This window comes from Ovis canadensis, chromosome 22 (assembly GCF_042477335.2).
Source record: "Ovis canadensis isolate MfBH-ARS-UI-01 breed Bighorn chromosome 22, ARS-UI_OviCan_v2, whole genome shotgun sequence".
NCBI classification, from domain to species: domain Eukaryota; kingdom Metazoa; phylum Chordata; class Mammalia; order Artiodactyla; family Bovidae; genus Ovis; species Ovis canadensis.
This window is the reverse complement of record NC_091266.1, coordinates 42,634,108-42,657,933: the sequence shown is the minus strand read 5'-3', so window position 1 is coordinate 42,657,933 and position 23,826 is coordinate 42,634,108. Positions and strand designations below refer to the sequence as shown.

The window sequence follows — 23,826 nt, the reverse complement described above, 5'->3', positions numbered from 1 at the left end:
GGTCTTACTGATTGAATGATAAGAATAAGATAGAATAGGAACTTGCACACTATAACACTTTACAGAACACAGAGGAAAACATTCTACACAATCTGTGTTAGAAATCTACTCTTCCCATAAACCTTGAGCATTCTGGAAGTTTCTCATTACCCAGGAAAAAGAGTAGCTTATACAGAAAGAATAAAGCTGTTTCAACATAATTTTATCACAACCTTGTTTTCCTGCACAGTCTGCTAAATGGAAATATTTGAGAGGCTGAGCTTGAACTGGATCCCAGGTGCGTGACATGGGTCACAGGTCACTGACAGTCATCCCAAGTTCTTGCTATTAAGCAGAGAAATTCATGTGCAGGGCAGTTCAGTTCCGTCACTGAACAGGGACCTCTGCGAGAGACCCTGTGCTTGAAAACAAAGCTGTCAGGCCCTGCTTAATTGATAAAAGGATCAAAGGTGTCATTTTGGCAACTCAGTGGACTGAGTGAAAGTCCATAAATATAAAAAGAAAAATAATTTAAGAACTTAACTAGCAGAATGATATTCAGAAAGCATCTAACTAGACTTAAATAGCATATGAAATAGAACATTACACTGGGTCTTAGAACATTAAAAATGAGGCAAAGAGACCAGATAATAGGAGTATCGTTTTCTCTGATAGCTTTTCACAAATTACTCAAAAGGATGAGTGAAAGAGCATACTGATCTGGTTGTTTTTTTTTTTTTTTTAACTTTAAACACATTAATAGTTTTACCTTGTCTAGAAAATCTGGCCTTATACTGTTACTGCTAAAACAAGGTCCTTTGTCATTTGTTGGAGTTAAATATTTCATGACCCAGAATTCTGTGGGTCTGCCCAGCACAGATGCATCAGCCTGAGGAGTGGTTTTGGGTTCATAGTATGAAACAAGAGTTAGCCAACATGTTAAGTTGTGGTTATGCTTTGTTTCAAATGTATAATTTATTATACATTTGAAATAAATACATACAGGGTATCCTGGCCTGCTACAGTTCATGAGGGCTCTCAAAGAGTTGGACACGACTTAGCAGCTGAACTACAACATCAGAAGTTATTATTTTAGTAGAGCAATGTTTATCATCAACAAATACCCATGAACTGCCTGTTCTTGGAAGGTTGGGTAAGAGGAGGGAAGCAAAATAGGTAATAAGATGGAGTTTACTATCAAAAAGTAAAATAAATGGGTCTGAATCTCATCAGAATTTGTAAATTCTACATATTTGCTTCTTTTAAGGCCTTGTGTATAACAAATGCGCTCTCAAAGAAACCCAGGGTGATTTTTTAAAACTAATACCATGGTAATTTTTTAACAGTAGAAATGATCTGATTTCCTAATTGTCCTATTTTGTAGCAATTCGAATATAAAGTCATGTCATGCTTAGACGATAATTCTATCCACATATTCTGGACTAAAAACTTAAAATCATATACAGCTCACTTATATCACTGCCAGGTACAATATCAGGATGCCTTGATCAGCATGGTAAATATTGCTCAGCACATTTGTATGTAGTTAGTGTGACAACTTTAGTGGCACTCACTCTCTTTTCCTTTCAGATATCAGAACTGCTGATTCACAAGCTCAACCAAAACTCCGTGCACTTTGAGCTGAAGCCGGGGGTCCAAGTCCTTGTCCACGCAGCCCACTTAACAGCAGGTCAGTGTTCCCATCCCTGGGTTCTGGCTAGTGCCTCTGGCAGAAGGGGATCCCAATTTGTTTCAGCAAAACAAGACTAACTGGTGCCACTGCTGATCAGAAATAGGGCTTCGTTCTTTGGAGGTTCTCTTGCTTGTCTTTTTTTTTTTTCTTTAATGGGGACCAGCAAGGTGAGAGAAAAGGGTGATTTTCCTGCCTGGTTCATGGCAAAAACCATCACTGAATCACTTAAAATTCCCTCAAATAATAGCATATTTCATCTTACAGAACTCTTGAAAATAAAGTTAACTTAAAACTTTACAAGTAATTTTTTTTTCTGGTCTTTCTGTAAGACTTTATTTTTAAATCATTCATGCTATGAAGAACTTTCTTTCAGTTTGGGATAAAGAGGCACAATAGAAATAGCTGAGACTTAGGAGCTGTCCAGGGCCATAGCCAGGAGCTGAACCCCAGGTTGGTCCGTATCTTACAAATGAATGAATGTCATTGAACTTCTGTCTCTTCACTTGTAAAAGATGATGGGGAAAATATTCTTTCTAAGGCCATATAGAAGTCTCAATAGTAATTGAGGTAGTTCCAAGTATATAGAAATAGATATTATTGTGCTCTATTAATAATAAATTAACACCATGTATTGGGTCCTTATTTTTGCAGAGTGCTATACCGGTATTGCAGAAAGGCCAGTAGGCAATGGCTTTTGCCTTCAGAAAGTATGATCTAGTTGTGGTGTTTCAGAGTTTGGTGGTGGCAGTGGTGGTGATACTTTGGGGTGGGGGAAGTGGGCAGTAGGGGGTTCTCTGAACAAGTGAAATGCATAAACGCCTTTATAGAGAGGCAGTAGCACATTTCTGACAACCCCCTGGGAAATCCCATGGATGGAGGAGCCTGGTAGGGTCTGACACGACTGAGCAACTTCACTTCTGCTTAAGCACATTTCTGGGTGCTTGGACTTTGCAGTTTTGCAGCCAGACCATTGGTTTCAGTCTCGCTCCATCACTTGCTTAGTATATAGACTCTGAGAGGAGACTTCTCTATAGCATCTGTAATAATGGAATTGTGTGAGGGTCAAGTTAGGTTATACACATAGGGTAATGCCTGGTGCAGAGTCAGGTGTTATTTTTCCTTTTATCCTTTTTTATTATTAACAATCAAAGTTTTATGATAAATTTAAAGCAGTGGTAAATCACAGCCATTCAAAATGACACAGGAAAGCTTCATGGAGGAGGTGGTCTTTGGGTAGGACCTTGAAAGATGGATAGGATTGAACTGAAGAGATTATTCCAAGCATAATCTTGGAATAATCAGGGAGGGAACACGAAAGCCCTGAGGGCTTTGGGTATGCTGAATAAGTGGGGACAAGGAGCAGGATTTTCCAATTCCATTCTCTGGTTTCCTGGAGGTTCCTGGAGGTGTGCTTAGGTCTAGAAGAAGCCCAAGAAGGTTGGCCATTGGCCTCTTTTCTACTTAGATTCCATCTTGTTACTTTATTAGGATTTCATAAAATGTTTTTCTTTAAAAAGAAAAAAACACTGACTTAAAAAACAAACATATAGAAGTCACTGTACTAAGCATGGGGCATGGAGGTGGAAGGTGGAAACATGCCAGGCTGAGCTACTTCTTCTTCCTGTGGTGGACTCTGGGAAGCCGTGGAGACCTAGGAGCGGAGATGTGCCTGATTCAGAGTGTCACTTGAGAAAGGTGACTCTTAGGAGCAAGGATTGAGTAGAGCCAGCTTGCTATTCTGCAGCAAATGAATGCAGTCAGTTGCATCCATCAACAGACATTTATTGATTGAGTTGCTGGCTACTCTGAGCCAAGAAGTGTTCTCAACATGAGATAGAGCCTCTGACTTCATGAAGGTTCCATCAGTGTAGAAGGCTGAGCAGGTAACATATTGAAAATGACACTTTACAAATCATACTGATGGTGAAAAGGTCCTGAAGAAAATAAGAAAATATAAGAGAGTAGAAAGGGACTTCCCCAGTGGCCCAATGGTAAAGAATCTGCCTGCAGTGCAAGAGACACAGGTTTGATCCCTAGGTCGGAAAGATCCCCTGGAGTAGGAAATGGCAACCCACTCCAGTATTCTTGCCTGGAGAATCCCCATGCACAGAGGAGAGTCTGGCAGGCTACAGTCCATGGGCTCGCAAAGAGTTGGGCATGACTGAGCATGTGCACAGAGAGTAGAAACCAACAACGGAGCACCTGTGAGGGCAGGCTGTAAGCCTAAGGCCTGAACAAACTTCCCGCAGAGTGTTTGATGATCTTCTTGGCTGTTTCCTGCCAAGAAGGTTGACCTTTGATCTTTGGTGAGCAGTGGTGGCACATGGCAGTTACACATAGTTGGTTAAACTGGAAAACAAAGTCCAGAAACATCCCTTGTTATCAGCCCAGTGGCCATGCCACTGACAGTTGTCATATCACACTCCAAAGATGGTTTGATTAGTTTCCTAAATTTGAATCTTACTTTATATATTAGTTAAGGATGCCTTTCTGTGATGACATCTGGGATCTAGAATTTTTAAAAAAGATAGAAATCCAAAAAGTGGCTAATGATCTGAAACTGCTTTAACCAGTGACTTGGCCTGGAAAATTTATACAGCAAAGGTATCTATGGATCCATAGTTCCATGGAGGAAAGAAAAGGTCATTCCTGATAACCAGGAAAGAATAATTCCACTGGTCTAAGTTCCAGTTGGCAAAGAGTAATGCAAAGTTGGGAAGATCTAGAAAATTTATCCAATTGATATTCATGGTTCATCCTTTAGCTGGAGATATGGAGAACAGTACTCAGATTCGTCAGAGGAGGGGCTGGCAAAAGGGAGTTGTATTACTGGGAACTTAGGTAAACATGCTGAGATTGGAAGGAGAGACCTCTGCAGCATAGATATGTATTCTGCAGGGTTACCAAGGGAACAAAAGGAAACTGTAGTTTGAGGCAAAAGCCCAAACTTAGACTGGGCCATTTTGGAGAGAGTGAGAAAATTATCTGGCTTTCAGTCATCAGGGCTGCCCCAGGTTCTTCTGATAGTATCTCTCATACACCTTTCTGCAGTGTAATTCGAAACCTGATCACCTGGCCTTTTGTGCTTCCTAGGATGACCAGAGTGAATATACACTTATATGTGGGTAATCAGCTCCAGTTTGAAGAATAAAAGAAGAGACTGTCAAGGGCTGATGTAGGAATTGAGTCTTGGAAATTTTCGCTGTATTGATTTTAGCCATGTTGTCATAATAGTGTTAGGACTGGCAGTTCCGAGGGAGAGAGGTACAAAGTTACTCTCAGCCAGGCTTTCATATGCAAAAGACAAGCTTGTGTTAAGGCTGGCACTCTTCAATGACTGTGATGAGGAAATTGAATATAGGAGAGATCAGTTTCGTGTTGGAGATTGTTCCTAAGTTAACTCTAACTACCTGATTTTTTTTTTTTTAACTGTTAGAACAGAGGGTAGACTATGGTACCAAGACAGTGGAGGGAATTCTCCTTTCACACATAGAAAATTTGGCATGTTGGGTAGGCAATCAGTTGGATTGAGAGAGTTGCCATCATTTGTTTAAATTGAAATTAACACATTCATATTGGGATGGCTAGGAAGATAAAGCAGAAAAATATCCCCTTTCTTGCCTGGGTGAAAGAAGACATGACGAGGAAGAGAATTTGATGCCGAACTTCCACCTCAGCTACCTTCCCTTTCCTTTCATCCCCCTTACAGGCAGGAGAAAACAAAAATAAAATACAATCTCAAAAAAGGGAAGAAGGACCACTGCTTGCAACATTTCATGTCTCATAAGCAGGATTGCTAATACCTTCCCAGGGACCATTCCAGCACACCGCTGCATACTATTAATTGCTTAGCAGATGTTCAACAGCCTTCTTTTAAAAATATTTGAGCCAGAGTATATTGCTGGTGGGAGAGGCAATGCATAATTTAGTTGATCTCCAAGGAAAAAGAAATGTCTCCTTTCAGGAATTTACTAGCCTTGCTTTGTTTTTCAAATTCAGGTCCCTGTTTGCTTTTATGGGAACACAAGGTAAGCGTTTCCAGGTACCTGGATGTCATTAGAGACTGGATTTCGTTTGTTTCCCCCACGTGTTCTGTTTGGGAATGCATTAACTTTGGTATCTAAGTGAGCTAAACTCTGAATGCAGCCCTTGTTTTGTTTCTAGCTCTTCCCGTGCCTCTCAGTTTCTGTACGATTCCCTCCTGGGGTCCTCACCGCTCCTGAGAGCGGCGTTCCTGAAACTCTCTTGAAGAAAGTAAATATTTCAGATTGTGTGAGAATAAGAAGGGATGAGGAGCTGTTATAAGAAGTTTGAGAGAGGGCCATGCCTTGAGTGGCTCTCTTTGGCTTTTAGGACCCCGTGGCAGCTGGTGCCACGTTTAGCAGACAGAGGGAGTATGACTCAGTCAAGCTGGGGGCTGGACTGGAAACACTGGTGTTTTGATGGAAGTGTACTTTTGCTCGTGGTATTCCCAATTGGAATATTACTCCCCTTTCTCTAATTTTCTACATCTTTTAAGTGTCTTTATATTTTAAGGCTCAGCTCAATGTTAACCTTTACATGTTGTCTTTCTGGAACCCTTTACCTGGATATCATCTATCCCTTGTCAGAACTCACATGGGATTTTTTTAAGCTCTGTCTGTCTGATCTTCATCATCTCTCCTATTTAATTTCCTGAGGATACAGTTCACCATGTCTTTGTAGTGTCTCTATCATTGTATCTAGCACAGAAAATTGCATATATCATGTGTTCAGTAAATATTGCTTTTACAAATAATTAGACATATAGTTAATTTATAAACTATAGTTCAGTTCAATTCAGTCACTCAGTCATGTCTGACTCTTTGCGACCCCATGGACTGCAATATGCCAGACTTCCCTATCCATTACCAACTCCCGGAGCTTGCTCAGACTCATGTCCATCGAGTCAGTAATGCCATCCAACCATCTCATCCTCTGTCGTCCCCTTCTCCTTCCACCTTCAAACTTTCCCAGCATCAGGTCTTTTCAAATGAGTCAGTTCTTCACATCAGGTGGCCGAACTATTGGAGCTTCAGCTTCAGCATCAGTCCTTCCGATGAATATTCAGAACTATTTCCTTTAGGATGGACTGGCTGGATCTCTTTGCAGTCCAAGGGACTCTCAAGAGTCTTCTCCAGCACCACAGTTCAAAAGCATCAATTATTCAGCACTCAGCTTTCTTTATAGTCCAACTCTCATATCCATACACGGCTACTGAAAAAATCATAGGTTGGACTAAATAGACCTTTGTTGGCAAAGTAACGTTTCTGCTTTTTAATATGCTGTCTAGGTTGGTCATAACTTTTCTTCCAAGGAGTAAGCATCTTTTAATTTCCTGGCTGCAGTCACCATCTGCAGTGATTTGGGAGCCCCCCAAAATAAAAAGTCTGTCACTGTTTCCATTGTTTCCCTATCTATTTTCCATGAAGTGATGGGACCAGATGCCATGATCTTAGTTTTCTGAATGCTGAGTTTTAAGCTGGCTTTTTCACTCTCCTCTTTCACTTTCATCAAGAGGCTCTTTAGTTCTTCACTTTCTGCCATAAGGGTGGTGTCATCTACATATCTGAGGTTATTGATATTTCTTTTGCCAATCTTGATTCCAGCTTGTGCTTCATTCAGCCTGGTATTTTGCATGATGTACGCTGCATATAAGTTAAATAAGCAGGGTGACAAGGTACAGACTTTGACTAGGTGGATCACAACAAACTGGAAAATTCTTCAAGAGATGGGAATACCAGACCACCTTACCTGCCTCCTGAGAAATCTGTATGCATGTCAAGAAGCAACAGTTAGAACCAGACATGGAACAACAGACTGGTCCAAATCGGGAAAGGAGTACGTTAAGGCTGTATAACCTATAGAGATATGTTCAAAACTCTTATCTTCTCGGTTACCTTTGGATTCAGTGTGTTGGACTATGAACCGGTCTCCATGTCATGTTATAATGTGTGTGTGTGTTACCCACTCAGTCACGTCTGACTTTGTGATCCCCTGGAATATAGCTGTCCAGGCTCCTCTGTCCATGGAATTTTCCTGGCAAGAATACTAGAGTGGTTTGCCATTCCTTTCTCCAAGAGTCTTGTTTTAATACCTCTTACCCAATAATGGAGGAGCCTTGCCTTCATTTAAATAGTAAGCTTCCCAGGAAAACCCACCTCTGTGCTTTCATTATGTCAGATATCTTTTTTAAGATGTACGATAGTTGTTGATATGCATGTTGCGGAAAATGGGTGAGTTGAAGGAAAATTGGAGCTCTATAAAGGAGAGGTCCTAAAGAAATGGCAGAGGGACTGGCAAGAGAGATGTTCCTGAAAGATACAGAAGCAAATTTAACTTATTGGCCATTATTTTACCAGAATAGTAAAATAAGGAGCAAAGCAAGCTCTGTCTCCTTTCATGACAGAGCTCAGGGTCTCAAACCTTAGATCACACTACCCTTACCTGATCAAACAAACCAGACCTTCTTCACATCTTTTGTAATGTCTCCCTTGAGTTCTCTCTTATCCATGTTTTTACCCTGGCCTTCTTTTTATTGATTGATTGACTGATTGATTTTCTCCTGTATTTTAAGAGCTGTGATGTGTGATGTAGGGATGGTTTAGGGAGAGTTTTTCCAACAAGACTCACAGGAAGTCTTGGGATCTGCGGCAGAACATTTGATGCCTGTAGGTAATTACAGCAGAACAAACCTGGGCTGTTAACAAAATATCCCTAAGATGCCAATAGTTTCCTCATTGGTTCTGGTAACTTGGGATTTACTCAAGGGCACACAGTTCATTTCCAGTTTATCATCTTACTTCTCCACATGACTCTGTACCTTGCTACACAATGATTCCTTTAAAACTATGGTTTTTCCAGAGATATGAAATAAACTAGTACTCTTGCTCAGTGTACACTGGCTTGATCTGGGGCCCAAATACTAGTTGCGTGAAGCTTTCCTAATTTTAAATCAAGAGGATGAAGAGCATTACATGTGGAAGATTCAATAAAAAAGAGCCTTCATGCTGAATAGGAGTTCACTCAAAGCAGAGAAAATAAACCTGCCAGGTTGAGGGGCTATGCTGAGCAGAAGCAGAAAAAAGTTAGGTTTGTGTGTAAAGTGATCCATAATGTGACATGTTTGTGGCATTTAGATACCCTCAAATATTCCTAGCTGAATATTAACTGAAGATATAATTATAAACAGGATACAATTCATGGGAATTAAATGTGTCATTATTTGATATGTCATTTATATTATACACTTTGTTCATCATCCCTGCATAATGTGAGAAAACTCTCATCAACACACATTTAGTTTACTGTTACAAAGTATGATACACATGATAAAGGAAAGAAGGGGCAGATAAATGGATTTTCTAAGACCATAGGTCAATAGCCAACAATCCTTTCTCATTTTACAAAGTATTTACCCATTTTACAAGGATTTTTCAACTCTAGTAGCAAGAGACGGTCATTTAGTTGATAGCATTGGAAACCTGGAATCTCTTTTATAGTGGCCAAAGCAGGTAACTGCCACGGTCGTGTTAGCTTGGTACTAGCGTCAGTCGCTTGGTCATGTCTGACTCTTTGCAGCCCCCTGGACTGTAACCCACCTGGGTCCTCTGGCCATGGAATTTTCCAGGCAAGAAAATGGGGTGGGTTGCCATTCCCTTCTCCAGGGGATCTTCCTCCCAACCCAGGGATTGAACCCAGGTCTCCTGCATTGCAGGCATATTCTTTATGCCACCAGAAAAGCAAGTGTCATAAAACAGACAAGTGCTGGTGATGCTAGTTTAGTCACTAAGTCGTGTCCCAGTCTTGTGACCCCATGGACTGTAGCCTGCCGGGCTTCTCTGTCTGCAGGATTCTCCAGGCAAGAACACTAGAGTGGATTGCCATTTCCTTCTTCAAAACAGACAAGTAAAGAACCGTAATAGGAAGCTGGGACTAGGAGGTGGGCACTCAGGTGAAGAGACCAGGACCAGACTATGCTTTAAACTGTGAGCTTTAGTTTATCACCTTTTAGTAGATTGCCAGGTGAAGGGAATCTGCTGACAGGTAATTAACTGAAGTTTTAATTGCTGATACAAACCTCTCACGCTACACCAAAGTCTGTAACTTTGTTCCTGTGAGGACCCATGGTCAAAATTAATTCAGCAATTATATTTGGGAATGGGGGTGGGGACAGGGGGCAGAAGATGGGGAGAAAGTAGCTTAAAAAAACGTATTGTTTCTCCTTTGGTAGAAGAGATGAGAGCAGTGAGACTAGAAGTTAATGCCTCAGCAAGCAAAGGGAAACACTACATTTTATTTGAGGACACAGAGCCTTCACTAGATGAATTCATATTAAATGACAACCAACAGCACTTAGGGATTTTGTGCATTTCACAGGAGTTATTTATTGGATAAATAAACTAAACCTTGAGAGATGAGACTTCTATACAGTGCGACTGGAAAAGCTGGTGCTAACTGGTTCACTCAAAACATTTGGGATAAATATCCGCCTGTTCTTTGGCTGAAAATCTCTTTATAGCTTAGGGTAGGCAATCCCTGCTATAAAACACGTTGTTCTTTTATTTTGCTGTGTGTCACAGTTTCGGAGGAAGCTTCATCAAAGTTGAACTTCTTCAGGCCTCACTATGCGTTCCTGGAATCAGAATCCCAGGGACCTTTGGGAATCTGCCTTTGTAACAGGTTCCCCAAGAGATGTTTATGCAGCCAGGCCTTTCATCAGTCTCAGCAGCTGCTCTTACAAGCATTCTGCAGACAGAAATCTATCTGTGTAACAAGGAAAGGTGCTCGTCTATCTCCAGCAATAAATCTGATTTACAACTCAGGGCATCCACTCAAAACAGAGGCATGCATCTAAAAAAAAAAAAAAAAAAAGCCCTTGATATTAAGTGTAGGAGGAAATTAGTAATAAACATTAAAATCTAATTCCTTGGCTTATTTGGAGCCAATTTGATTGGCCGAATGGGTAGATGACGGTGGGAGTAAGGGGAAAAAAATGAAACCTGCCTCTGAATGCGGGATAGACTCTATCCATAATCTAGATGGATGGCAAAGGCCAACCAAGAGCCGTGGCCGTGAAGCAGTTGAAAAATGATTAAAGCGTGAACCAGAATGTTAGTAGCAGAACAGCCGTGGGTTTTATAAAAGTTAAACAAGTGATATTATCTCAGTGTTGTTAATGTGCTAGTGTGAACAGAAAATAATACATCCACACCTCTCTGTATTTCTGCACATATTAGAGAATCAGGGTGCTCTTCCACTCTTAGCTTTGTGGTGGGGGTCACTGTTCTTCTGGGGTTTTGGATACTGACTGGTAAAAAAAATGTAAAAGCTTAATATTTCTCAAAGCCTCAAATCGCAGGTTGAAATTTTTAAAAATGTAATACCACATAACTGCTCTCAACCCCTCCTATCTGTCTAGCAGTTGCCTTGTTTAAACTGTTATGTTTAGGAAGCCTGTCCTTTGTCAAGGGTATGTGTGGGTTTTTAATAAAACTGTTATCTTGTGTTATCTTAGCCTCCATGGTTGTTTCTGACTGGTTCAATTTCTTTTCAGGTGTAATAAAAAGATATTATCACTGAGATGTTAGAGAATTAATATTTCCCAGCTTCACTTCCTACCTCTGGATATGTTATGAATCAATGTGGGAAGGGATAAGGTCCTCAGAATTTCAGTCTAGGTCAAGATACATCATGAATTCTGCCCAACAGTTAACATTAAGAAAGACTCTTTCACTTGAAGGCAGAATTAGCATGAGTCCAGAAGCTTTAGAAAACACAGTATCATATAAGCCACGTTGTTATACATGCAGATGCCCAATTGTGAAGTTGTGGAGCTCAGAACTGTAAAGTGAAATAGATGGTTATAATAACATTTTCCATTTAGGGATGGAATTAGCACTAGTGAAATTCTTCCACAACCAATAAATTTATCTGCCTCTTTAGTCTCTGGTTGCCTTATGATCTACATGGTTATCATTTACAAGTCTTTTGTGAGTAAAGTCATGCTTGTAATACTTTTCCTTCCTTCTGTTTTTCCTCTCAATCTTTTTTTACTCTACGCATTATTAGGTTGTTTCACAGACATGTGGACCCAGTGGTTTTTGACAGTGATTAAGCTGTTATGGTATTATGATAAGTAATAACAGGTGCTGAGATATTAAATATATCCCTTTCCCAAAGGTGACTAAATGAATGTGATACTTTCATAAATATGCCAGGGACCAGCAATGAAGCAGTTCATTAGCTTCTGAAGATTCATAACCTTTTTCTTTTTCTAAGATTTCCTGGGTCTATAGAAAGGCATGAATGACTGTAGGTTAACTGCCCTGAAGATGTACCCAGAATTTCCTGGGCAGAGAATAGTCAGATGAACAGTTCGGAAACAGTACAATCATATGTCAGATTGGAAATAAGCCACAGTTAGGATGCAGGAGATGCAGTTCCCTTCAGGGAAGGCCTTCCAGAGAAAATGGCACAACCAAAGAAGCTAGGAGAACACATACACAATACAGAGAATATGCCAGAATCTAGGACAAGCTACCTTTCAGGCACTGTTTCTTATATCTACAGGGACCAAGGCTGTCTTCTTCAGCACCACAGACTGAAAGCATTGATTGAAAGCATCAATTCTTTGGTGCTCAGCCTTCTTTATGGTCCAGCTCTCACATCCATACATGACCACTGGAAAAGCCATAGCTTTGACTAGATGGATCTTTGCTGGCAAAGTAATATCTCTGCTTTTTAATACTCTGTCTAGGTTTGTCATAGCTTTTCTTCCAAGGAGTAAGAGTCTTTTAATTTCATGGCTGCAGTCACCATCCGCAGTGATTTTGGAGCCCAAGAAAATAAAGTCTGTCACTGTTTCCATTGTTTCCCCATCTATTTGCCATGGAGTGATGGGACTGGATGCCATGATCTTAGTTTTTTGAATGTTGAATTTAAAGCTAGCTTTTTCATTCTCCATTTTTACCTTCATCAAGAGGCTCTTTAATTCCTCTTCACTTTCTGCCATTAGGGTGATGTCATTTGCATATATGAGGTTATTGATATTTCTCCTGGCAATCTCAATTCCAGCTTGTACTTCATCCTGCTCAGCATTACTCATGATATACTCTGCAAAGAAGTTAAATATCCAGGGTGACAATATACAGCCTTGATATACTCCTTTCCCAATTTCCAACCAGTCTATTGTTCCATATCTGACCCTAACTATTACTTCTTGACCTGCATAGCGGTCTCTCAGGAGGCAGGTAAGATGGTCTGGTATCCCCATCTCTTGAAGAATCTTCTACAGTTTGTTGTGATCCACACAGTCAAAGGCTTTAGTGTAGTCAATGAAGCAGAAATAGATGTTTTTCTGGTATTCTCTGGCTTTTTCTGTGATCTGATGGATGTTGGTAATTTGATCTCTGGGTTTTTCTAAATCCAGCTTGTACGTCTGAAAGTTCTTGGTTTAAACCACCGCTCAGTTGCACTCAGTTCACGTGCTAGCAAGGTAATACTCAAAATCCTCCAAGCTAGACTTCAACAGTATGTGAACTGAGAACTCCAGGTTTGGATTTGAATTAGAAGGAAGGGCTGTTAGACAAATGAGGGTGCTCTGTCATAAGGCTCCATAAACCCTTCCTGTGATCTAGATAAACTTTCTCTGTTCCAGTCCCATATAACTTTAATTTCTGAAAAAGAGATTTCAGACCACATGTATTTCGTGATATTCAAGGCATGTAAGTAAAGGCTGGCTTAGGTCTGCTTTAGAGGCGAGAGAGGAAAAATCAATCGAAGTTTGGCAAACTTGAACTTGCTTTTGTAACTTCTTGACAGCACTAACTTCTGGATTAGAAATGCAATATGAGTCCAAAGTTCCAGGGTCATAGAGCAGGTAGAAGATTTCCAAGAAAGTCCCTTTGGTAGAATGAGTGTAGTACAGACCACGGTAAGGATATTTGCGGAGCTTCACCAGGGTGATGCTGCCATATTGCTGACTTTCAAACTGGGAAATAACCTAAAGGGGCAAGGTTGCAGCCAAGGGGATTAGTGATGCTCTGGATGAAGCATTCCCTAAAGCATGTTGTGTGGACCCAGGTCAGCAAAGGGTATGTGCTCTGACGACTTTATGAACCCCTGTGATGAAGTCATGTGAGTTTCCTTCCTGTAGGACTGCTGTGAACTTTCATATACTGAATCTCCAAGATGGGGAATGTCATATATACAGTTTCCCTAAATTATCTGGCCATGAACTCTAGTTATCTTTCAGGGCTTGTCCTCTATAGAGTACACTTTTAGAAATAGAATAGCAAGGTTTTAAAGCCATTGGGCATGTACCATCTGCCAGACACCATGTTAGTATTTTATAAATTCCATCTTATTTTATTCTCACAGCCTTCTAAAATAGGCACTAGTTTTATCTCCATTTTGCAGATGAGGAAACTGAGGTTCAGTGTAAGTCATTTAGTGTGTCGGCAAGTGGCCAAGTAAGAATCTGATTTCAAAAAGGTACCATATCAGTTATTTCACCCTAAACTTAAGGTTCTGAGTTCACTCTCCTCTCGTATACTCAAGCCTCAAGCTGTGACCTTACTTAGCACTCACTGTGTATGGATCACTTTTCACAAGAATTCTTGTTATTCCTGTAAGCATCGCTATTATTGTAATCAGTCTGGGTCCTCATGAATAGAATGTAATAATTCAGTGCATTTCTGTAGGATTGTAGAAACGACATGTACCAGCATCAGCCTTAGAACTGTCGAGTCACATACTGTACTGCTATGTCCATGCTTTATGGTGTGTGTCAACTGTGGCCAATAAACCACTCAGCATTTGCCCCTTCTACCTTGTTTAGGCTGTAATTGGAGAGGGATTTATTTATGCTTATTGAGCAGACAGTAAGCTGAAGCTCATTTATCATGAGTGTTCATTCCTCAGCAAAACGCATACAAACCCACCTAGTAATGTTGGGCAAACTGTGATATGCATCCGAGGTTGTGTGGAGTAGCAATAGTCCTGTTTATCTTCAGACACACATCGGCAAGCAGGAGTCGCCCACGAAGCACAGAGGGCAGCAGTACTCAACCTCTCACTGCTGCTGCCTGCTCCTTGCCGCTGAGCAGGGACTCGTGATGCAAAGATGGTCGAGGGAGTGCATGCACTTTAGACCTCGGGATACAGAAGCTCATTTTCCCAAAATAATGTGCTAATTTCTTAACATTGTTAATGCTGCCTACTTGTAAATGATGATTTTAGTGGGAATCATTTAGATTTGAAGGATTTCAGCTTGTGATGGGGAGATAGAGGAGGAGGAAGGGGAGAGAAGGGACACAGAGTCCATTTGTGTGTTTGCTTTCTGTGTCAGTGAGAACCTGGCTGCGGCAATTTCCTCACTTTAGTTCTACCTTTATTTCAAATGCCAACCCTTTCAAGCGGCCTTAGTATTCTTCCTGCTTTCTCCATAACACTGATGTTCTGCTTGTTCTGAAAGGGCATTCAGCTGGAAATCAGAGGTTTAGCTAATACAACTACTTGCCTTGACTCATCCTTATATTCCACAGCTTCTCCCTGGGCCTCCCTTAATTCCCTGTCAAATGTGGGGTTTGCATTAGAAGATTGCCTTTAATTGCTTTCCAGTATTATTTCCAAAAGTGTTAGGATGGTATTGTGATAATGTCCAGAGAGAAACAGAGTGAGACTTTTATCTTTTAGAGTTACAGAGGAAATTATCTAATAGCTGAGACTTGCTTCAACATAACCCAGTGTTGGGCTTGTGGGCGCTGGACAGGGGTAGAAATAAAATAACATTGTCTTTGGGTTGATGGTTATTGAAGAGTGATGGATGCATGAGGGTTCATTCTCTATGTACACTTATCACTGATAAACTGTTGCTTAGTTGCTAGGTTGCATGTGACTCTTTGACAACCCTGCCAGGCTCTTCTGTCTGTGCAATTTCCCAGGCAAGAATGCTGGAGTGGGTTGCCATTTCCTTCTCCAGGGGATCTTCCTGACCCAGGGACTGAACCCGTGTCTCCTGCATTGGCAGACAGATTCTTTACCACTGAGCCTCCAGGGAAGCCCACCACCCATTAAATACACGCATGCCTGTGTATGTGCATATACACGTTATCAGAGTTTAAGAGGGTATGACCTAGGATTCTAATTGGTCCTTTGAAAACATCAGACTACTTTGACCTTGTCACTTGTTAATTTGCTTCATGTGCTTTACTTTTAGCCTTTATCCCCATTCTCAGAAATCTCCTGCTGAAATTATCCCAGGGTTGATGTATATAGAAAAGTGTGTGTATGTGTGTGTGTGAGAGAGAAAGAGAGAGAAGAGGGACTTTAAGTCTTAGTGCTCCCATTTACTAGTCCTGAGTCCTTTGGAGCAACATTAACCAGTGAGGCCCTCACCGTTCCTGTCTGTTCAGTGGGGATCACCGCCCTGCCCTCCACAGTGAAAGTCAGTTGCGGTAATGTCTATGACAAATGGAAGGTGTTCTTTCCCCACTGACCTTCTACCCATTGTGATGTGAGTGTTGAAGTATTCCTGGACCCCTTTGCACTGCGTTTGCCTAAGTAAATGGAAGAGACCTTTATTTTTCAGTTTCGAGCCAAAAGTGCATTTGCCTTGGGTGTTCTGTTCAGTGAGCCCCTCCTGTCTCCTCACACACACTTCACAGCTTAAGTGCTGCTTGACTTAGGGAGGAGAATCAGAGATGTAGCTTCATTTTAGCCCTTCCTAAAAGCTAATTCTACTAAAACAATAAACCTGTTTTCTGACAAAGAGGGCTTGATTTGTATTTTTCGCCAACACTGGTATATGGAATTTCCAGTCATAGTTACCGCACGCCTGGGATGTAATCGTTGAATCACCAGACAGAGCAGAAGCAGCCTTGGGTCATGTTTGAAACCATCAGCATTGCAGACACCTATCCTGAAGTTTTGTATCTGGGTGACCAGGACATTCTACTCTTGGCTTTCAACAGAGAAGAGCCACAGAAAATGGTGCTTAAAGGTCACCTGCATTCCTGGATATTGGGCTTTGCTTAAATTGACGGAAGGTAAAGGTCAGTGTCCAGGCTTCTGAGGGCTATGTGTGGTTTGCCTTTTATTCTGGAGCTACGCTATGTTTGCAAAATGTCAGTGTTCGAGAGGGTGAAAATTAATTGCAAAGTCACTAAAGTAGAGCAGGCTGACCCTGGGGCTAGAGGAGGGGGGTTTGGAGGTGGAGAGAGATGCTCCCCAGAGCCGCACTCTAGGAGTGAGGTCAGGGAGGGAGAATCTTTCATGGATGCCAAGACATCTGTTCAGCCCAAGAGGAGAACTCACTGCCTCTGAGAGACTGGCGCCTCCTGGCACGAGCTGTCTGGACTTTGGCAAGTTACAGAGACGATGCCGGATTTCACCTCTTTCCTCCTGCATCAGAGCAGCTGCCCTCGTAAAATATTCACTTAGCCATCAGTTTCCTATGTGTAAAAATATAAGCAACCAGTTCTCTCACATGACAACTGCTGGGATAGGAGTGAGAGGGGTTGGATAATTCATGAAAGTATTCCTGCTGGAGGTGTTTCTGCTTTTCTGCATTAGTTAGTGGGAAAAGCTTGCATTCAGAGTATAGAAAAATTTAAAAATCATATTATAAATATTGATTCAAAGCAATAAAAGCTGAGACTCATAAAGGGCTTACTATGTGCCTAGCAATGTTATCCGTGCTTTACATACATCAATTCATTTAATCCTCACAAAAACCCAATGAGACATGTACTTTTATTTTCAGCTCCCTCCCTCAGGCATGGGAAGGTGAAGTAACTTGCCCAGCAGCTAACAACCAGCCTGTGGTAGGGCAGGCCTTGGACCTAAGCAGGCCGGCTCCACAGTCTGTGCTTGAAATCATTCCACTGCACTTCTTCAGCAGGCCAGTTGGAGCATTCTGGGGCCTGGGACAGGCTCAGATTTACCCACATGTCCAGCCATGTGAGGTACATCTTGTGTGCACATCCCACACGGCATTGTGGGATGCACCATGCCTCCGTGTGAGCGCCCCAAGCCTGTCACAGAGTCACACCCACCCCCTGCCTGCCGGTAACTGTGCCTTGCTTTTCCCCCCTAGCCCCGCTGGTGGACCTCACTCCAACCCACAGTGGCTCTGCCATGCTGATGCTGCTGTCCGTGGTGTTTGTGGGGCTGGCGGTGTTCGTCATCTACAAGTTCAAAAGGTGGGTGTCCCCCTCCACCATCTCCCTCCTTCCCTCCTCCTTCTCCCCAACAGGTTCAGAAGCATTTGTGGCCATGGTGTACACGTCCCATGCACGGCAGTGATGGTTTCTGTTAATGTTTTAGGAAGATCCCGGGGATTAATGTTTATGCCCAGATGCAGAATGAGAAAGAACGAGAGATGGTCAGTCGAGTCAGTCACCCTGAAAGCAGGCCCTATGTCCCTCAGACTGAACTCAGGAGGCCTGGCCAGCTGATAGATGAGAAGGTGGAGTCCCAGCTCATAGGTAAATAATTCCTGGTAGCCCTCAGCTCTTCAGCCTGAGTAGTCAATGGCTGGCTCTCTCTCTAACCTCTCTCTGGCTTGACGTAACCACTTTCTATTTTCTAACATCTCTGAGAGAAACAGCTAAGATGCCTCTTTCCCTGCTTCCTTCCTTTAGAAAAGAGAGAGGAAAAAAAAAGCTTTCTCGCTCCTATCTAGTTTTTTTCTTTTCTGAGTTTATTCCTTTTTTGCAAAAATGCTTGCTGAAACATTGGACTTCAAGTGTTCTTGGGCAAAGAGCATAGTATGTGCTGTAACAATATATGAGAAGGACAGAGCTCAGAGGCTAGAGCTGCTGATCCTAGAAGGCTGTGAAGGTTTTGGGAGCCAGGATTTATAATGACCAGAGCAAGCCATGGCACCCCCACCTGGAGACAGTTCTAAGGACGGCAGACTGCTCCAGAACACATGTAAAAGAAAGACTGATCACCCTAGGTGTTTTTTTCTTTTTTAAACTAGCTTTAAACTAAAACTGTCCTCCAGGAAACATGGAGCCTAAAAATTCTGAGGACAAGAGCCATCAAGTTGGCAGGACATGTCAGGAGTGAAGTTTCCTGGAGAGAGCATTGGAGGGTTAGATTGTTCTAGAGCAGCTGGAAGATTTCTTCCTCCTTTTCACCTGTGCCCTACCAGAAGTCTTAAAATGGATTTCAACATAATTCAGTAGGGCTCACGCTGCCTGGAAAGAAAGCATGGGAATCTAACAGCTAGGTGTAGAAAGTCTCAGGGTAATTGCTATATTCTACTATTTATTGTAGAGGAAATTTCCCAGGAAATTAGGTAAATCCGTGAAGCCACCACTGTGATCAGTTTCTCTCCCAGTCTCCTCCTGTCTGGTGGCCATAGAGTTGAAGCTGTAAATGTTCCCATTTAGACCCTGCATTGCTGACTCTGATGGATACATTGTTATATAATCATTCATGCTTTACTCTGATGTGATAATGCCAAACCACCTAGAAGGTCCTTACCTAGGACTGTTAATCTGAAACCTGGAAAAGAAAGAAAAAAAAGTGCTTAGAGGGAAACAGCATCCTCTCTTAAAACGAGTTCTTTGGCTGTATTAAGGGGAAATTTAAATGTGCTGCCTGGCTTGTATGGGAGGTAATAATAACAACAGCCCCCACATCGGGTGTCCAGTTTTCACAGCGTGCTTCCTTTTATTTGGGGAGACAAGGTGATAAATGAGTCATTGCTTTGGGTTAAAAAGAAAAAGGTTTTCTGGTCTTCAAGTCCAGAGAAGCATTCACCCTGTCTATTTATTTCTAAAGCTTCTAAGTGCGTTTTTGCGGGTCGTTTGGTTTTCAATCCCATTTCCACGGGGTGTGGAGCACAGGCACTGTTTGCTTTATTAAAGCAGCAATCCCTCCTTCACCAGGAACAGCTCCCAGTGCGTTGCAACGTGTCTGACACCTTTCCATTTCCAGTGTCATTAAATGAGTAAGTGTTACACGTTTTCTCTTAGGAGAGTAGCTTTACCCTCCCCTCCCTCCCCTTCTACTCAACCTGGTGACTCATCTCTCCGATTGCAAAGAGCAAGACACGCCACTCCACCTTCAACGCCAAAGCGGGGATCGGCTGGGGCTCAATTTGCCATTTAAGGAAAACCCCCAAAGGCTACAGGCGACCTGCTGATCAGGAAAGAATTTCGCTCTTGTCAAGTGCATCCTTCTCCATGACCACTAACTTTGTGTTTTTTTTTTTTTTCCTTTGTTGTTCTGTTTCCTATCTTGCCAGGAAGTATTTCCATAGTTGCTGAGAATCAAAGCACAAAAGAAATCCCTACCTATGTAAATGTTTGACTGGAGGACGCCAGTAAAAACAAAAACAAACAAATAAAATAAAAACAATCAAAATCCAAACAGACAAACAAACACTCACTGCATCGGGACTTTTTAATTCTTCAGACACAACAAGGGTTTTTAGCTTTAAGCCTGTGCATGTGGACAGTACCTTGAGAACATGCTTGGAGGGGCAGTGTACAGGTGCTCTATTTTAATGGAAAAAACACTCCCCTCCCCCTTTCTTCTTCTCTCTCTTTTTTCTGATCGGTCGTGTTTGTAGAAAATTCCTAACATATATAGGCCAAGGAAATCTGCATGTATTTTTGGAAATATTCTTGGCTCTAGATTTAACAGCTCTTTTAGCACTATAGGCTGATGGGTGGATTAGCCACCCCGGCTCTTTTCACAAGACACAAAGACATGCACAGGAGTTCAAAACCCTGAGCTGTTTCTCTGTTCCACTTTCCCTGTTGCTATTTTCCCCTTCTAAGTTATCTTGGGGAGCTCTGTTGGCTGACAGCGGTCACAAGGTGGCCTTCTCCATTCTGAGCGGCCATAGGGACAAAGAAGCAACTTCAGGTTCCATGGATGCAGGCAGAATAGGGAAGGAAGGAAGGAAGGCAAGGGGCAAGTGTGTTAAAAGTGGACCTGGGTCTCCCGTTCCCCCTTCCAATCATGACGACCTCTCCTCTAGCTTTCCCTACTCCTGCCCTGTGTAGGAAACAGAATCTCAGTTACCCGTATTCTGACCTTCCCATTTGTCTGCTCTCCGCCTGTGGTCACGATCTGTCAAAGCCTTTGTATCTCTTCCTTCCAGTCCCCAACTTATCCTACCACAGCTCCTGCCTTTTCCTCCCAAACACGTTGCTAGATTCTGGACTTTCATCCTGATGTTCCTTAAAAACTGACTTCGCCTCTGCCACCCTGCCTCCACCACCCAAAGTTTCTGATCTTTGTGTCAGCTTTGAACATGCCCACGCATGCAGCCTCCATATACATCCTGCCCTGCAAGGGTCAGCTTCATGGGTTTTTTTTTTTTTTTTTTTTTGTCTCCTCCTGTAGAACCTGCCTTTTCTAAGTATCCTTGCCTTTCCCCACCTGGAAACGCATAATGTGTGTGAAAGAGTTGAGAGATGCAAAGCAATTCCAACCTGGCCCATGTATCTTAGAAAAGAAAGTGTAAGAATGAATGATGGTTTTTCCTCACAGCTTAACAAACATCTCCTGCAGTCAGATTCCAGAAGATTCTTGTGAGAAATGTTCTGCATGTGTTACTGTGTGGCAGGGCAATTTCCTCCTGTGATGGTTGCTATTACCCAGTAGTTCTCTTACAGTAGAGTGAAATTATTTGTAAAATAAAACCGATGTTAAGCAGAAGAAGAACCTAGTTAATGGATTTAATGTTTAAGAGTGTCAAAAAGTCTAAGAACGTATGGAGGTCTTGCCCTATTGGAATGGGATTGTGATTATGTAGGATAATCCTAGACTTCTTACACGTATGCTCTCTGCTCTGTGAGTTTCATAGTATCAGCAAAGGACAATTTAATAAGCGTAAAGGGGTGGAGTGAGCAGACTCAAGCAGATTGGCTCAAAGCAGGAAGAAACCCCCGTTCTCCCAGGGCCATCAGGAAAGAAGGTCCAGAGAGAGTGGGAACCAAAAGCATGTCCAACAGCAGCCCTTGGAGTATTATGGATTGGATAAAGCCCACTCTAAAATATAAGAGAAAGGACAGTGGCAGTGTCCTAGACATCCTGATGACCCCTGCCTTTGTGTAGCTCAAGTAAGGAAGAGTAGCAAAGCTTCACTCAGAAGTTAATCAAGCAGAAGTGTTTACGGTTGAAGATGCTTGGTATGAATCTGGGAAACAGATTATGCCTGAGGCCGCCATCTATTTGTAGAACTCAATTGATCCCCAACCTGCCAGGCTTCCTATCCCATCGGAAACATTTTCACTGATCCTCTTTGGTTGGAGCCTCCCAAATTTAATCTGGAAGACAGTGTTTGGAAACCAAATGAGGCTCATGCACAACAGAACAGGGAGTCATCAGAGTTGCAGTTCAATTAATTTTAATTGGAAAACTATGAAAAAGGGAATAACACTCAATCTAGCACAGTGCCTTGCTTAGAATAGGTATTAAGAAAATTGTGCGTTGGAAAAATAAATGAATACATGAGAAGACATAGGGAAGAATGGGCTTGTAAGTCCTCGTCTAAAGCAGAGGTGGGGATGAGATGTCTGGCATTTTGGGAAGTGATCACAGACGGCCAGCTCTAGATTCAGCATCTCCAAGGTCCTCATGTTCCTCTCCTTAGAGCTCCTTCCCACCTATAGGAGGCTGGTGAGGCAAAGTATATTGCTCAGAGGGGATCTTACTGTTCATATGATCTAGCTCCATGGTTCTCAAAGTGTGGCACCCAGAGACCAGCAGTATCAGCATCACCTCGGACTTGTTAGAAATGCAGATTTTATGTTCCCTTAACCTCAGACCGACTGAATTAGAAACTGCAGAGTTGGGGCCCAGAAGACTGTTTTTACAAGCTCTTCAAGTGGTTCTGAAATACACTAAAGTTTGAGAACCATCATAGGAGGCCACACCAGCTCAATCCCAAAGAAAAAGTAGTGATGAGAGCCTGCCAATGGAAGGGACCCAAGTGCCTACCTACTCACTAACAGCAGGTACAAACACATTGAGGAGTTTGGTGGGCTCACGGCCAGAGGAATGGGTGGGGAGGGATGGATGGGAAAGGTAAGATTCAGGGCAAACTGCGAATCTGATATTAAAACATTTTCCAAAATCCCAGAGGGCAAACTGAGCATGCTCCACTCTGAACTACCCAACCAAGGTTTCCTCCTTTGCCTTATTTTTAATTGGATTCACTCTCCAAAATGCAGAGTTTGCTTTGCTTTTTTTCAGAAGTTCCAAACAGCAACTTTGAGAGCAATGGGGTGCTTGGCAGCTGTTCTGTGTTTTCCAGGATTCCAACTGAGCATTGAAATTCCCTCATTTGCCAACTTATTTTTATAGGAAGCCAATTAAAAAAAGAAAAAAAAGAAAGTTTTCTTATAGTATTGGAACTACTTCTAATTTTAAAATGACTTTTTTGATGTATTTTTTGTTAAATACTATGTAGTGTAATGTATAATTGCTCTTGTTTATTGCTTTTACAATCATATTTATTAAACAGATAATGTCTCTAAAATCTATGCCTTGAGGTGTTTCTTTTATTCCAAACCTCAGTGTTCAGTCCAGATATAGAAGCGCTAAATCTATAGGGTTTCGTAAAGGCTAAATGCATGCGAGTTTAGTAAGTACCACAGGTTTGAGGGCTTTGCGTTTGGGGGGTTTTGGTTTTTGCTTTTGAAGTAGGATATATAGTCTACTGTCTGAATTCTACCCACATTTCAGTTGACTGTATAATGTCTGTTGCTTTACTATTGCTATATTCTATTTAAAAATCACCCTAAGCTGGTTGCATTGGAATGAGTACCATTCTTACCTTTTGTTGCTTTAAAATGAGAAATTATTGACATGGAACAAATTTATTCAAATTTGTTCAGAAGCTTGTAGTTACTGAAGGGCCAAACCTGCATATAATGGACTGAAACTTGGGGAGAGGAAAGAGCTCAAATGCTAGAGTAATTATGGCTTTGCTACAGGAATCAGGACAATGGAGTTTTCCTCCCACCGCCAACAGCTGTGTGACCTTGAGCAGATCTTTAGTGTCCTCCTGTGGATAATTTAAAGGAAAAGAACACCTCCCAGAACTGTATTCTGAGTGGGCGAGTCATGCCCAAGAGTTCCAAATAGCTGACTTAAACTTGGTG

General features: G+C 41.9%; 1 protein-coding gene across 4 annotated transcripts in view; it reads left to right on the top strand.

The window, feature by feature from the left end:
* SORCS1 (sortilin related VPS10 domain containing receptor 1) overlaps positions 1-23,201 on the top strand; it is a 578,836-nt gene extending 555,635 nt beyond the window's left edge. Inside the window, exons 24-27 of one of the 4 annotated variants that reach the window (XM_069568058.1) lie at positions 1,570-1,669; positions 17,790-17,895; positions 18,020-18,180; positions 22,916-23,085. In XM_069568058.1, the coding sequence (XP_069424159.1) occupies positions 1,570-1,669; positions 17,790-17,895; positions 18,020-18,180; positions 22,916-22,995 (447 nt within the window). In that variant the 3' untranslated portion in view covers positions 22,996-23,085. Of the gene's footprint in view, positions 1-1,569; positions 1,670-17,789; positions 17,896-18,019; positions 18,181-19,680 lie in introns of all 4 variants that reach the window. The other 3 variants (XM_069568054.1, XM_069568055.1, XM_069568056.2) reach the window with 3 other exon arrangements.
* The last annotated feature ends 625 nt before the right edge of the window (positions 23,202-23,826 follow it).